At 39.4% G+C, this 16,729-nt stretch overlaps 1 protein-coding gene across 5 annotated transcripts in view; it reads left to right on the forward strand.

Annotated features, from left to right (window-relative positions):
• Nucleotides 1-16,729, forward strand: part of APBA2 (amyloid beta precursor protein binding family A member 2) — an 88,806-nt gene that overhangs the window by 44,141 nt on the left and 27,936 nt on the right. For 3 of the 5 annotated variants that reach the window (XM_062626768.1, XM_062626796.1, XM_062626786.1), the window contains exons 2-3: nt 3,490-3,602; nt 6,690-7,696. The exons of 1 other annotated variant lie outside the window; for it this stretch is intronic. In XM_062626768.1, coding sequence (XP_062482752.1) covers nt 6,728-7,696 — 969 coding nt within the window. In that variant the 5' untranslated portion in view covers nt 3,490-3,602; nt 6,690-6,727. The remainder of the gene's footprint in view (nt 1-3,489; nt 3,603-6,689; nt 7,697-16,729) is intronic. One more of the 5 variants, XM_062626777.1, reaches the window with a different exon arrangement.

Genomic DNA, 16,729 nt, shown 5'->3' on the forward strand with positions numbered 1-16,729 from the left:
CAGGAGATAAGATTGCCAGACATCTGAATAGCCTCCATAGTCAGCAGAAAGGTACCCTGCAAAGCATTTTACAGCTTTGCATAATCCATTCTAGGACAGCCTAAAAATTCTACCAGAGCTCTGGGTGGACTGCAGGTTGTCTCAGAGTAGCAGAATGTGTTTTAATTGAATTGACATACATTCTTTATGTATATAAAGACTATATATACTTTACTGTTCCCTTATTCCTGTATTTCCTTCCCTTATTCCTATACACCCTATACTTTGCCCTTATTCCCAATGAATTAGAAAGTATTTACGATAATCATAAGATAATAAAGCTTATATTACATAAGAAATACATTTTGAAGTGGAAGCCTCTGCAGAGCTATCAATGGAGTATTTGCGTGCAGGTCAAACACAAGGGATACTTTTTTGATATTTGAAACATAACTTGGAGCTGGGCAGCCACAAGCACAGGCCATAAGATCTCACTGCCTTAATTTTGGAGGCTCATCTTACTTTATTAAGTAAAAATATTTTGCTTCCGTCCTTCCCTCAGTTTAAGATACCTATAATATATATTTCTGTTTTTTTTCTGTATAGCAGGCACAACACTGCAGAATTGATACTAGTCCTAAAATCTTTACTGGAGCAATTATACGGATATGGCAGTAAAGGTTTAGTATTCCTCTTTGAGCTGTGGAATTAAACCCTAAAGAATGCTTAAGCCACATCAACAATAAATGATAATTAAATATTTGAATACACATTTTTATTACTTCATCTGTAGATACGAAAGCTACATTCAGTTGGGATATACATTCAATTATACCATTTCTGCAGTGGCGTAGGATTTTACTTGTCTTTAGTATATCTTTGTCTCTGTTCTAGTTTCTGATGGTGGGTTATAATTAGAAAGCATTTTTACAATGCCATTTACAAGGTAAGCATTGCATTTTAAAGGCTTCTCAGATTAAACCAACAAAGCAAATATTACAAACCATGAAATGAAATGCAAGAACATGGTTCAGAATGTACAATCTTTTAAAAATATGAAACATAGTTTATGGCATCTCAAAAACCTCTTGATATCATCTGGTGAAGAGTATGAAAGGAAGGTTGTCCGACGTGTAGGAAAGTAATTCTAAAGATTTCACTTTCATGTAAGGTAATGAAACATTTCAAGCAAGCCTAAGGGCCATACATACGATACGTGCTATGATCTAGCTTGACGGTAAATAGGGTTACAATGCTGATGTTCCTCTTACATCTGAAGATGACTTACAAAGGGTAGAAAGTTATATCTCTTTAGAACCAATTTAATAGTTGGTTTTTTTTTTCTACTGGATATTTGGGAAAATAGGAATTATTGATCAATTTCAGGGAAGTGAAAATTGCATGGGATTTTTGTCAAAACAAGCTCCCCTTCAGATCACTAGGCATGTTAAATGAAAACTGTCAGAGAGCTTGTTTTGCTCCCACTAGACTGCTGTTGAGCTTGTGAATCAAGTACGTATGTAAAGCAGTTCTTTAAACACAGTCAGGAGAATTATTCTGGGTATTTCACTTTCTCACCATGTTTACAATTGTGTACCATTTCCCACTGTTAATGCTAGTTTAATTGGTCTCTCTCCATGGGAAGAAAGTAGTGAAGATACCATTCTACGCAGGTGAAAAGTTGTAGAAGTGTTAAGTTCCATAAACCCTCACTGCAGCTGTCTGGGATTAGATGCAAGGAATTCAGGAGAAAGCTAATGACTATAACAAGCATGATTAGAATAAATTCCAGCTGTAAGCCAGTAGTCCTGTTACTAGGAGCAGAAGAGATTGGTTCCCCTATGCATAGTCTTTTTTACTGCCACAGAAACGCAGCATGTGTTTTCTGGAGATTGATTTCCTCTCAAAATCAAGCTGAGGCAGGGAAGTTTAAGAAAAATAAAGCAAAACCATTACTGAAAAGAAAATAATTTGAGAAACCTGTGTAACTTGGGCCCTTAATCACTGTTCTTAACAACGGTGGAGCTTCAGTGGTGCACTGTACAACACAATGAGTGTTTGCTTGCCTCAGCAAGGTAAAGTTAGTGAATCCTGAGGAGAGGAAAGAAGGATACAGCACTGACCCCATGTTCTCAGGAACATTTATTCTCCCCCCAGCCGGAAGTTGAAAAATGCACTTGGAATGATACAGCATTTTGACTCAAGTGTCCATTATCAAGGAGGGAGCTGAGGTATCAGAAACAGGAGGGAGTCTTAGACCAAGCACAGGAAGTGACCTGTTGACCCAGTTGAAGCCCTTACTCATAAAGTGCTCCTGGACCCAGCAAGTCATTACTCTTATCTTCAGAGGATATTGGAGTAGTGTTAGTTAGAAGTACGTTCTCCAATTTCAAGAGCTTTCTCAGTAACTGATACGTGAATATTAGCTATGAAACCTTCTAATACCATGGATACGCTGAGAAAATTGGGAAATCCTTGCAGTAGGTGACTCGGAAGGCTTCTGCCCAGTAGTCTGAGTAGCAGAATGTGTGGTAAACATTTGTATCTATTGCATTTGTCAAAAAACATCTAGGTTCTGTTTTTGTTCTTCTAAAGCCTGCCTATGTTGGATGCAGTTGTCATCCACATAGATAGACTAACATGTCTGTAGATGAAAAGTGAAGAGTTTGGACTTCTGGCCATCAGGTACTAGCACCTTGCTTAGAAAAAACATAGAGAAATATTTTGAAACAGAGAAAACAAGCTAGGCTAACTTGGCTGTTCTAATATCTGAATTAAAATGCAGCTGTTTGCAGCTCCATAAAAAGCAGTTCTCAGATTTCTGTTTGAAAACTGTTTAGTAATTCAGATGTGTCAGTACAGTGTAGAAGTTCCATTTCACAGCTGAAGTGATATAATCAGTGCACATTGTCTGCAATTCAGGCTGAGAATAATAAATTCTGCCTTTTTATTTTAATGGGATTGATTTTAATTCATTTCCTAAGAAGTAGTGCCAGACTAAGATGGCAAAGGTAAGGAGGCCAGCTAGAATTGTAATTGTTGTGCAGAGATTGCTTTGCAACTTCAGTTTCCATAGCATTAAGGTCAGCCTTGCCTCTTACTGAAAAGTCAGGCTTATTTTACCTCCACTGGGAATATGTGCCTCATTTCAGCATGCAGGGGTAAAGTGCTGGTTTCAGTCATGGCCTCAAACTGGATTAACTGAAAGCCAGTTTCTTAGTCCTAAATATGTCAGTGCTAGACATGCTTGAGAGGAATTTCTTTCTCTATTTCATACCACCTATGTCCTAAAAAGTTTCCAGCCTGCCACTATTTATTGAAGTTCTTTCTTTACGCTCCCCTCCTGCAGTACAAATGCTACACTTGCACATGGCACTGGTGGGGGAGAATCACAGCTGCTGCCATTAGTGCTGCTCCACTGAGAACCATTCCCCCAGAGCCTCTGATCTGGCAGTTTCCTCACAGCTGTTGTAGCTGCCATACATCAGCCATTCATCCCTTCCTTTCTAGGCTCATGTCCTGTCTCACCACTGCCCTTTGGCTCTCACAGGACACACAAATTGCTTCCTGTGACATGCAGTGCTGCTATGCAATGTCTGACATGGAGTGGAATTTTTTTGCAGGTAACATCTATGAATATTCAACTACTAGAATTCATAAAAGGGGATCACTGCAGTGATACCACTTAAGGCAGTTTCAGGGCCTGGATACTAAATGAAGATTCATAGATGTGGGTGTAAAAACTCCATCACACTGTCTGGTTAAAAAAAGTGTTCTCTGGTCTCCATATGCTTTAGGAAAAGGTGAGTCATGAGTTTCATATCGTGCTTGTTACATGCTTTGCGCTCCTTTATCTTCAGCTACATTGTAGTGACTTGTGTGTAGGGTTTATTGCACTGTAAATAGACTGCAAGTATTACTTAATATGGGGAGTATTTCCAATGAGTAGTGGACAGAGGCCACTAAAGATGAGAACAGTTCTTTCCTTGAGACACTAATTTGTTTTGTTCTCAACAAGAGATAACTTTAAGACAAATGAGTTGTCTGTAATTCTTTCTTGCATTGCCATTCAAAAATACACTTTTTGTAGCACACTTTGACCTGTTTCAGTTTTAGGCTTGTTTTTATAGTGTCCTCACCTGTTCCTGATCTGGTCATATGAGCAATTTAGCTGCTCATGGGCAGGTTTTTTGCAGCCTGTGCAGAACACTGTAGTCTTGTGACTAGATTGCTGCTTTAATCCAGTTTAAAATAAGTTTTGTTTTTACTGCAATCTCAGTATAGAAACATCTACAGTTTGCAGTAAGTAACTAAATCAGAGCAACACTAGTTGACTTGGTGCTCCGAGATTCTTAGAATCGGCTCCAAAGCAAGAGCCGATACCTAGTATGTTAAAGGGATTGCAGTGGGTGTACAGATCATATTGAGAAAGTCTTATAAGTCTGCTAGTTTCCCTAATAGTGAGAAGGTGCAAGTAATCACTGGGAAGGCTTTGCCTTCTCCAATTTTCCAGTTTAAAACTTCACTTTGAGTATACTATTTACTTCAAAGCTTTCTGTCAAGACTAATTCTGCAAGGTATCAATAACTAAAAAGAGCTTCACATACTGCATTCCTTCTACATCTTCTGTGATTAACATGCATCTCATCTTTGTATTTCAGAATCTAGAATCAGTGTTTCAGAGAGAGCTTAGATTTGTCACATGGTGCCATTGCTATAATCTATAGTAAAAACAGATTCCTGGATTTATCACAAGCTAAAGGTTTGGGGTTTTCCTTGTGATATCAGAAATTCTGCAGCGATATCTATGAGATTTTATGTTAGTGACAGGATATTTTTGTTAAATTCAGATGCCTAGGAAATTAATGACTATATAGCTCCTCTAATTCTCTAGCTCCATGCTAGCTTTATTGTTCCAAGTGTGCACCGAAGACTTGGGAAACTTGTTATATCAAAATGATCATTGGTTGGCTGACACGCCTTTGTTATATGCATACAGTAAAACAGAGTTGTAGGGTGCATTTCGGAAGTCTATGTCTGAGCCCAGTTTACCCCAATTAAATAACTGCATAGGTCAAGCTTACCATAAGAATACAACAATGAAATACAGAGAAACATGCATACTGAAAGTACATTGTTCCTCCTATCCAAATCACACACAGCAGATCACAGTTGTCAAACTTGTCTAGAATTAGGCATATTCTGTGGCTATTTTTGATGCAGTTCATATAATCTCTGCTTACTTAGAATCCAGTATTTAAATAAAATACATGATTTTATGTAGCACAAGTATGTAGTGGGAATAATTATTGAGCTTTTGTTGTGTCTTTTTGTCCTGGCATATAGAATAGATTGTTTGAAAAACAGTCTTGTGGAGGGATCTAGATAAATTGGAGCATTGGTCTATGAATAATGGGATGAAATATAACAGGTCAAAATACCAGATTCTGCACCTGGGGTGGAATAACACTGGACAAAAGTGTAAACTGGGAGAGGAGTGGCTGGAGAGCAGCCCTGCAAGAAGGAATCTGGGAGTGCTGCTAAACCTCAGGCTCAGCATAAGTGGGGTACCTGGGCAGCCCCGAGAACAAACCACATCCTGGAGTACATCAAACACAGCATGACCAGCCAAACAGGGCAGTTACACTGTTGTATTCAACAGTGCAGTCCACCTGGAGCACTTAAGTCGTGGGCCCCACAATTTAAGAGACTGCTGAAATGTCCTTGTGTGTGTACAGAGGAGGGCAGCCAAGCTTGTGAACAGACTGGAAGGAATGTCCAGTGACGAGCAGTTAAGGACTTTGGGCTGAGGGGCAACCTCATTGCTCTCTACAGCTGCCTACAGAGGAGAAGTACTGAACTCTTCTCCTTGGTATTCAGTGATAAGGCATGTGGGAATGGTTCAAAGCTGTACCAGGGGAGGTTTAGACTGGACATTAGGAAGCATTTATTTACTAAGAAGGTTGTCGAACCCTGAAACAGGCTTTCTAGAATGTGGTTGATGCCCCAAGACTGTCAGTGTTTAAGAGGCATTTGCACAAGGCCCTTAACATGTTTTAACTTGGTCAGCCATGAGCTGTTCGGGCTGTTCGACTAGGTGATCACTGTAGGTCCTTTCCAACTGAAATATAGTCTGTTCTATTCTAAACCCAATATTTGGATTTACGATGGGAGGTACTTAACAGTATACTGCTGGTAAGAATTAAAAACTAGTCAGTGATTTAAAACAAACCAAAATAACACCACCCCCACCCACCCCCCAAAACATTAACAGTAGTGCATTATCCTTTAGTGTCCTGTGTGACTGCCAAGTTAACGGAATTATTTTCCTTTAGTTTCAGTAGGGACAGGTCAGATTTTCAATACACATTAAAGAAATGCCTAAGCTGAAAATTGAAGAGCTCCTTTATGCTGCATAGCGATCAAAGTATGACCTCATAATGGCAAGAAGAAGAAATCGAAAACTAATTTCAAAATTCAGCATTAATTCTCCATCACACTGACAGAAGGGAGCTTACAATAGAATACATTTATGCTAAATATAGAACTGTCTCTTTATCTGTTCCTTTCAGAGTGCTAGCTGTTACTTTGAATTCATGGTTCCTTAACATGAGCATTTTAAAAGTCTCTGTCTGGATCTGGTTTAAATTTCTACAAACACATCCTTTTTACCAAATAAATCTAACTGTGTTTTTCCATCTTCCCTACAGTAATTGCTTAGAAATGATTGTCATATAAGGACTTGGCTATGGCAAACAGGAAACATCAAAGCACTACTGCCAGCATGCTGGATCACAGAACAAGAGCTTGCCCTACTTCATCTCACAACAGGGAACCTGAAAATGAAGAAAGTGACCTTCCTATTGAAGATTATGCAGCAAAAGAGGCAGAACTAGGAACTGTCAGAGCAGGTAGTCCTCCACCTATAGAACATGAGTGCAATGATCATAGTGCAGATGGTGATTCCAGCTCTGACTATGTGAATAACACTTCTGAGGAGGAGGACTATGATGAAGGCTTGCCAGAAGAAGAGGAGGGGATCACATACTACATTAGATACTGTCCAGAGGATGACAGCTACCTAGAAGGAATGGATTGCAATGGGGAAGAGTATGCTCCCCATGAGGAACACCATGTTGAAACAGATGGATGTCAGGAAGCTGTAGAAGAATGGGCTGAAGGTAAAATTCAGCACCAAGATGAAAATGAGGTGATGGACAGGCAAGAGTGGCAGGAGGGTCAAGATAATGGCATTCAGACTTTGGAAGATGAAACATCATCTTTGGAGATTCAAGATCAAGAAGAAAACATACAGTACTGTCAAAGTGAAGGTAGCTATCAGGACTATTACCCAGCAGAGACTAATGGAAACTCACAGGGAATATCACCATACCATTCTAGAAAAGAGGATGCAGAGCTGGAAGAGCAGGAAGAGGACATTGACCAGATTGTAGCAGAAATCAAAATGAGTATGAGCATGAGCAGTATTAACAGTACAACAGAAATGAGTCCAGAGCACACTGGGACTGAAAACATGGCACATGACTGTAAAGAGACTTGTTCAAAGGGAGAAGCTGTTCACAGTGCTAACAGGCATGAGGGGAGGCCAAAATCACTGAATATCCCATCTGCTTCTAAGCACAGTGGAGATACGCCTCGAGGTTTTAAAGCAAAGTCAAGAACCCCAGAGGACAGGCAGAAGTGGCCACAAGAGCAGGTATGAGGTTCGCTGTTTAAGCAAATGTTGTTAGTTATTCTAAACAGAATTAAGAAGCAATATTTTTACTTTTTTTTTACTCACTATTGCAGTCACGGCTACATAATCACATGTTCAGAAAAAGGTGCTGAATGTAGTCAGTTTAGGTGGAGAACTGGAAAAAAGGTTTTGCACAGAGAACAGACAATTCCAAGTAAAACAAGGTATTCCAGATGCAAGGGACAGAACTAGTTTACTTACGCTCTTATTCTGCAGTGACACACTAGATAAAACTGGGGTCAGGAATGAAATATTCAAGGGTAGGTTTTCTTCTCATTAAGGGTTCCTGTTCCATTGCCTTAGTGGGTTTTAATTTCTTTTTGTTTTCAGTAGAATATATGTCAAGGCTAGATGCTGCATAAAGTAATAGCAACTTCAACAAGTGCCTGCATGTTGCTGTGGTTTTGTACTGGCTGGCCATATCTTGATCTTGGCAAGAAGGAAGAAATACTTATTAAATTTGGGAGGTGTAAGTTTTCTGTTTCAGCTTTATCAAATCTATAAATGTTGTGATTTTCTGTAGTTAAGTGCCCCACTGTTAAACAGTTTAAATGATTCCATTAAGAACAGACATTAAAATGTCAATTCCTCTGAAAAAACACTAAATGGAAATCAAATGTTGAAGTACACACTGTTGAAACAGCCAGACCTTTATTGTAACTGTGAACAACAACAACAAAAAAATTCTTAAGGGGATATGTTCAAATTTCTCATATCTACAGCAAGTTTTTAATATTAATTTCTATATTGTATTTTCAGAAGTACAATTAGAACCAAGCTGTGTAGCTTAAAATATTCAGTGCCTTTCTGCCAGCATGGAAGGTCTAGTCTGTGTGGGTAAGCTTGATGACCTTGAATGGCTAGAATAGTTGGTACGTATAGGCTAGGAACAGAGAAATGTAGTTAGCCTGGTTTAGACTAACGATGGTCTTTCTGGCACAGTACACCAGCAGCTGCCATTGGGAATGTTGCTGCTTTTAAGTTTTGAAAGTATTTGCAGAACAAAAGAGAGGAGGAGCTCTTGAATGAGAAAGTGAATTCTTCTATATGCTTCATTAAGAAATTGCTGTGTCTGGTTTTGGGGTTTTGTTGTTTTGTTTTTTTTTTCCCTCCTGCATAATTCAAAACAATTTAATTTCAACATCTTTTTGTACTCTTTATTTAGCAGAGGTTGAGCTGAACTACATTGTAACTTTATCATTATTGCCAGACTGCTAACAACTGGGGTTTTGTAGCCCCAAGATATTGATATAATTGCCACTGGTATGAAAATAACAAAGGGTTATTTGTGAGTTGTCTGTCTGAGCTTTAATTGTTATTTCCAGGCAGTCTTGGGCCATGTCTTTAATAACAGAGAAAGTGTTGCTGTGAAAGGTAGTCACTGGCTGGCATGTAGCCATTGAGTTTCTATAACCACTCTTCATAAAACCCACAAAGATATTGTCTGATGGATGGAGCATTAAACAATACACAATATTTCATTCCTTCCATATTTGATGAGAGAAAGTAGAGATGCATCCAGAGATACAGCAGTATAGGCACCCAGTTCAGTTCAGCAAAAAGGTATAAAGAAACTGGATGACAAGACATGCATGTAATTTGAAAGAAAGGAGACAGGGCAAAGCTGCTGTGGGCATCTTCACTGAAGAGCACATTGGCTTCCAAGACATAAAAAGATGTGAAGTAGCATTTCTTCTGGAGATACGGAGGCTCTCAGATAGAGGTATGAAGAAATTTTTCCTCCCTCTCCCCCCATCTCCACCCCAGAAACCTCCAGGGATGTAAAAGAAAGGTTAAGTTAAGTAATTTTTGGCAAGCATTATTTGAATTTGACTGGTCTTGCTGTGTCCCGTTCACCCACTGCAGGTTGCTTATCATCCTCCACTTTATATAAAAAGCAGGCTCATTGTGAGGGGGTTAGAACAGGAACACAGCATGCATTTCTGCCAAAGTGAATTTTATAGAGGTTCATACACATCCTTAACACAAGGTGTGGCTGGACCTTCCATAGCATAGAGATTGGACCTTGAAGAATTTACATAAAGCACAGAGGATTTTCTTCTGGGACATTCAGTTCTTTTAATATGCACTATAAAATATCTAAGGGATGGATGCAATTAGGGTACTGTCTAAATGAACCTGTATCTCATGTGTGAAACTGAGAGTCATTATTTTAAATACAATAAAGTACTTGCATAGTGAAAGGAGAAAAACTCAAGGCCATTGTCAGTAGACTTGCGAGGCATAATTTGCAGATTATTTACTTGGGAGGTCCTTGGTTTTTTCATCTTGGTAGAAGACTGCAGTTATTTTAAGTGTGTATCACACAGTACAAACCATCGTGGCGACAGCGATGGCACAGAATCATACATATTGAATATGGAACAATTTTTGCCCCAGTTCTCTAAGTAAACGTAGATTGAAATGCTTTGAAGTTAAACCAAGGTACTACCTGTGTAAGTCAGTTTTTGTAAACAGTAAGCAAACAGGAATATGCAGTTAGTGGGTTTGTGCACATATTGTGCTGTCCTTAGGTTTTTTCCTTACTCCTCCTCTCCTCCTTTCCTGCCTCCCATAAGTGGTAATACTTCTGCGTAAGATTTCAGGTTAGTTAGCAGTAATTGATACACAATACATTTTTACATACCTGTAAAAATACAGTTATTAATTAATAGCCCATGATAAATGCTAGCAATCATCTTGCATGCCAAACGTTAAATAACCAGTAGACAAACACTATTTTAAAGGTTCTGGTTGCTAGGTTTACTTTCAGCAATTAATTACCAGAGAACAGCAGTCACTTCTAAGAAAGACCTAACAATCTACAGAAACTGGAAAACAAAGCAAACCTTGCTTTCAGTATGGGTCAGTCCCCACTCTTAAATATACATGCTCACCCTTGAAAACTTCAGGGATATTTGAGCATGCCTGTATGAGCATTTACTTGTAAACACCTCTAGGGAAGTACAGAAGATCTGCACTAGTTAAGCCTGAGGGAGACCTGGAATATGTTTAAAGTGTGTATTTACTCTAACTGACTGCTTAGCACAACTTCTGTTTCTTGCAGATTTTCCAGGCTGGTGTTATTTAAGAAAGGTTTTACATCTAGGAAGTTGAAATTGAATATTTTGGCTATTTTATGACAACCATGCCAAGTGCAAGGTCCTACACCTGGGTCGGAGCAATCCCAGGCACAGCTACAGGTTGGGCAGAGAAGAGATTCAGAGCTGCCCTGCAGAGAAGCACTTGGGGGTGTTGGTCAATGACAAAATGAACATGAGCTGGCAGTGTGCGCTCACAGCCCAGAAAGCCGGCTGTATCAAAAGGAGCGTGACCAGCAGGTCAAAGGAGGTGATCCTGCCCCTCTACTCTGCTCTCGTGACACCTCACTTGGAGTATTGTGTGCAGTTCTGGTGTCCTCAACATAAAAAGGACATGGAACTGTTGGAACAAGCCCAGAGGAGGCCACGAGGATGATCAGGGGACTGGAGCACCTCCCGTGTGAAGACAGGCTGAGAAAGTTGGGGCTGTTCAGCCTGGAGAAGAGAAGGCTGCGTGGAGACCTCATAGCAGCCTTCCAGTATCTGAAGGGGGCCTATAGGGATGCTGGAGAGGGACTCTTCATTAGAGACTGTAGTGATAGGACAAGGGGTAATGAGTTAAAACTTAAACAGGGGAAGTTTAGACTGGATGCAAGGAGGAAGTTCTTTACTGTAAGGGTGGTGAGGCACTGGAGAGGGTTGCCCAGGGAAGCTGTGAATGCTCCATCCCTGGTAGTGTTCAAGGCCAGGTTGGACAGAGCCTTGAGTGACATGGTTTAGTATGAGGTGTCCCTGTCCATGGCAGGGGGGCTGGAACTAGATGGTCTTAAGGTCCTTTCCAACCCTAACTATTCTATGATTCTATAAACTCAAAATTAACAACTTCTTTAAGCCAGGAGTTTCCCCCACCCCTGTTTGACATCTTAGTCATCTCAGACTGAGCCAATTGCTAATTTATCTGACACATGAAATTATAAGCAAAAAATATCTTCATTTTATATGTTTCAGCTTCATGCAGAGAAGTCAAACAACCTATTGATGCAATTCCACTGAATTATCACAGTTTTTATTGCAAAATAAACATGAATTAAGTGACTTAAGTATATCTTTGGGTGGAGTGAGGAAGAAGAGGAACTGGATGGCTCATTCAACCAATGATAACATACAGTATGACCAGAAATTTAAAATTAATGTGGTGGTCTGTGCAAAAGTAGTTACTGTTGACTTGAAATCTTTTTTCTTTTTGGAATTCTGTTACATTTTCACAGCTTCAAGTTTATCTAGAACATCGTTGGTTTAACTAACGATCAACCTGGGAACAAGTTTACTAAGTGAAAAATGCAAGTACTTTCCTGTTGCAGATGAGTGTACTGCTCAAAATGGGAACAAGGGTTTGATCTAAACCAAGATGGAACCACAAAAACCTTGTCTCCAGATCTGTTCACTGCAATGTATCTTGTTCTGCTTCCTTTCCGTACAAAGCAGTATGGTGTCAGGCAGTCCCAGGCCCATCTCACTGCTCCCTGACAGCATTTGGAACTCTATTTTCTCCTACTGCACCCATAAAATACCTGCAGAGAATGATGGCATTGCCTATTATTTTATTAAGTTAATGGTAACTCTTAGAGTCAGGTAGCATAATTAAAAGAATGGTAGAAGCAGTCAAAAAAAATGTTAGCAAAACATTGGACAGCAGCTGAAATAATACCAATGGAAGATGGCTTTTCACTACTGGAACAGATAATTGAGTAGTTACTCCTCTCTGGAACCTCATATGTGGTAGTTTACTCTTTTCATCCCAGCTGGAGTCTTGCTTTTGTGAAATACTGGCATGGCCTGGGTGCTACTTTTGATAAGTAGGGACTGAAGATGACTATGGGACTCAACAATTGAGCACTGACCATCTAATCAGTCCTTTGTTCTTCATGTCTCATCTACTTAGATTTCAGACTGCAGACTCCCAAGTATGCATATTGTCTCCTATCCTATTGAAACAGATCTATTTACCAGCAATAAAAGGTAAAGTTTAACAGCACCAACACTCTACCTTCACTTATACCCTTTAGAAGAAAGAGGGATTTGCCATTATCACCATTAATAAGGACCTTAGAGGGAAGTCTGCTTTTTAATGCTGCTGCTTGTGACGCATGAATCCTATTGCTCTCCTTTTTCAATCCAATTCTTAGGTTATACATTTGGGAACCTTACCAAATACTCTCATACAAACTTCCCTGGCAGGTACCCCACGAGCTTGTGCAGTATTAGTCTCATTTCACAGCTTTCATATAGGCACTTTTTCCCTTACACTTTTCAACATGGACATTCAGAGACAGGTAAAATGCCACTAATGAATTTGTGAAAGAAAATATTACAAAGTCTTTTTCTTCTCTGTTCACCAACAACTTTGCACACATCAGTGCAGCCACTGTGTTTTCTTTACCTGTATTTGTAGAGCTCAGTATTGGCAAAAACATTTGAGGTTTACACCCTTCTCTTGGCACACGCACAGTGCTCTTCTGCCGTAAAGAGCCCAAATCCAGGAGTTTTTTGTCCCCAAAAGATCTCAGCCTTAGGACAGTTTGAGGTGATAGCCAAGGTGATAGCCATTTAAAAAAAGCATATCTTAGGAATGTCTTACTGGAATTCAGTCTGAGTATTATGGGATGCATTTGATGGAATTTGTGGAAAACACAAGAGTGTAAAAGAGTATTAGGAAAGCTCTCTGCATTCTCCCATGCGTTCTAGGCATCTGTGGGGCAGAAGTACTAAAAGGCTATTATTGAGTGACAGTTCCCAAACTTTGCAAGTGTAAGTACTTACTGAGAAGTGCTGAACAGCCCAAACCTTCACATTCTCAAACAAAACCAGTTTCTCTGTGCTAATTGGCAGAGCCATGGCTTTTTATGAAATAAGCGCCTGACACCAGGAGACAGCAAAATCAATGCCTCGTAGCTGTCAGTGCAATAGAGAGAGTCTTCTCTGGGCAGTTTAAAGCAGAAGGCAGCATGCACTTCAAATTACATCCACATAAAAACCACACCATTCAGCACAGCTATTTCTCAAAAAATCTTATTATGGCTGGTTTCCAATTTGAAATATATACAAGGACAAAAAAAAAAAAGAAACCAAAAAACACCAAACCCTTAGTTCTATAAGATTATAAAGATAAATTGGCAATTGTTTTAATGTTTATTGAAATTGGATACTGTATTGAAAATCTTTTGTGGTATGCTTAGATCCCTAAACTTTTAATACTTCTCTTTGTAACACCAGTTCTGTGCTCTAGTTTGACTTGCTTACTTGAAGCTCCTTCTTTGTACAAATATTTTCCTCTTAACTTCTGACACATTCTAGCAGCGCCTCTAAATTAACACATAAGTAGTGGAATCTCTGGAGAGAATAGAGTGAGAGGTCTGGCCTTTTTTTTTCTGTGATCAAAATCAGAAATCCTTCAGCTAAGTCCAGAACTGCCTCATTCAGATTCTATCTTTGTAAGCACATCTTGCTGGGTCAAATTGCTCCTACTGTCAACAACATGTTACTGATGTTACAATAACGCAGCAGCTCAGTAAGAGTACATAAAGCTATTCCCACTACACATCACCAGCATCTACAGAAGTTATTTCAGTCACATAGTTTAATAGGAATAGTACCACCAGAATAGACTTCTTATCATCTTTTGATTAAAAAAGATGTCTTGGATGCATCTTGATATGCTTCTATAAACCTAGTAGTGTTTAACAATCAGGAGGACACATGACCAAACAATAAACTGTCTTCAGAAACCAACAGAGGATAACAGAAGTTGAAACTAGAAACTGGAGTTTTGTCCTTAACTGACATTGATGAACACAACAGTAGTCATCTGTTTTATCTGTGTTCTAGAGAGACAACAAACCTGAGTGAAAGGTTAAACAGATCTTTTGGTTTACTTGTGCAACAGGTAACTTAAATCTAGTCTACTTAACATGAAATATCTATTTTCCAAGAAGCTTAGTAGGCTTCAAAATGACTTTCAAACTACTAAGCCAGTATATTCGTTTCTCAGCACATTATTTGATAATATTTGAATAACATTGCTAGTAGAGAAATTGGCAAGTATGGGTCATAAGCCTCATTATTCAAATGTTTAAGAATAGTAATAAAGCCTTACCACACCTCTGAGCTGCACTCACTGCTTGCTTACCAACACTTTACCGAAAGGATTAACAATTCTGAAAAAAGCTTATCTTCCATGTCTCTCTCAGACAAATTATACCTCCAGATAATTCAAAAAGTGACTGACCTGCTGTTTTCTAGCAGATTGTTCTCCAGCAGGAAAGTGCTTCATCAGAGCTGAGCACCAGCGCAGCATTTGGGATCACAAGTAGTACCTTTGAGGAGAGCTACCTTGCTGAGATGAGCTTTTGACTGAAAAGCTGAACAGCTTACCCTGGAGTAAACAGCTAGCAGAGTTAAAAACCAGCAGCACCCAACCCTTAGCTCCAGCTAAGAGGGTCTTTGTGTTGTAGGAAGGAGTGGTTATAAAGGCTATGGCTGGGAGTCTCCCAGTGAGGCACAGGTGGCCCCAGGGCAGCAATCAGTCACCAGGATCAGGCTGGGTGGGGCAGCAGCTGCAGACTGACTTCTGAAAGATGTGCATAGATGCTTTAATGACCTTAAATAAGTAGAGTCTGAATTTCCTCTCAGCCTAAAGGTGGCATTTTCTGGTGCCTCACATTCCTTCATATGATGCTGGACACTGCCTCCATATTTGCTCAGTGGCAAAAGTTTTAATAATACTACAGCTTCAATATTTTAATATTTTTACATCTTTCCTTTGCAGAACCTGTCCTCTTATCAGATTCTTATCCTAGAATAAGAGACTTTTAATATAGCTTTACCTCTGTTTTAGTGTGCAGTCAATTCCAGACTTCTGGTTTAGCTTTAGATCCTATTCTAGACTGCAAGTCAGCATATAAAGTATTTATAATACTTTAAATGTGCTTTTTCTAGGTATCATAACATTTAAAACAAAAATACTGCTCCAAATTAGTTTAGCCGTGGAATAGAATGAGATTTGTCTTGTGTCAAACAGAATAGCATTTATAAGCAGAATATGGTAAGCTGCTTGCCTAGTACAGCAATGAAGACAGGGCACTAGTCAGTGGGTTCCCAAGTCTTGGTACGCTGTGTATCTTTCATGTAGTCTTTTATTTCCTGAAATCCTTGCTTTGTGTATGTTGTCTTACCTGAAAATAACCTAATGGCTTACTGAGCTAATAGCTCTAACATGCCTGCTTCATTAGCCCATTTTGTTCAGCTGACTAAATATTACTCATAGGGAATAATTTGTCTAGTGATGAACATGCAGACTTTGTTTGATTGCAGCTACATACTGCATTTGAAAGACAAAAGGCAAGGAGCTATGTTCACATGTAGCTTTCAGGCTGACCCTTTGACACAGCACTGGCTTAGTGTTTTCCATCTGCACAACTGTTGATGCAAGTTCTTGCGAAGCCTTACAATGACACTAGCATTTAGGCACTCGTTTTTATACATAATAGGGAAACTGAGATAAAAGGAAAGTGAAATATCCTAAACCATAAGAACTTGTTCCAGAAATCACCTTAGTTTTCCAGATTTCTAACACTAAAAACTCTGAGTCATGAAAACTTCTTGTTTTTTGGTGTGGGTGTCTATGGGACATGGGTGCTCCCTGTGCTGGGTGCTGCTGTTCTGTGACCTCTGTCAGATCTGGAGAAGAAATTCCGCTCCTGAGAATACTGAACTTAATAGAAGAAGTGTTCTGTAGTTTAAAGACATAGTATTTTCCTTGTGTCAGGTATTTTCCCTCATATTTCTTCAGAAGCCTGAAGCTGTGCTGCCAGCATCCTGTAGATTTGCTTGGCCCAAAAGGAAGGAGATGCCATGAGGTTGTAGTGAGGTGGGGGTTGGTCTCTTCTCCCAAGTA

Source organism: Pezoporus occidentalis, unplaced genomic scaffold (genome assembly GCF_034315485.1).
Source record: "Pezoporus occidentalis ecotype Australia unplaced genomic scaffold, CSIRO_AGI_Poc_V1 ctg11, whole genome shotgun sequence".
Classification (NCBI taxonomy): domain Eukaryota; kingdom Metazoa; phylum Chordata; class Aves; order Psittaciformes; family Psittacidae; genus Pezoporus; species Pezoporus occidentalis.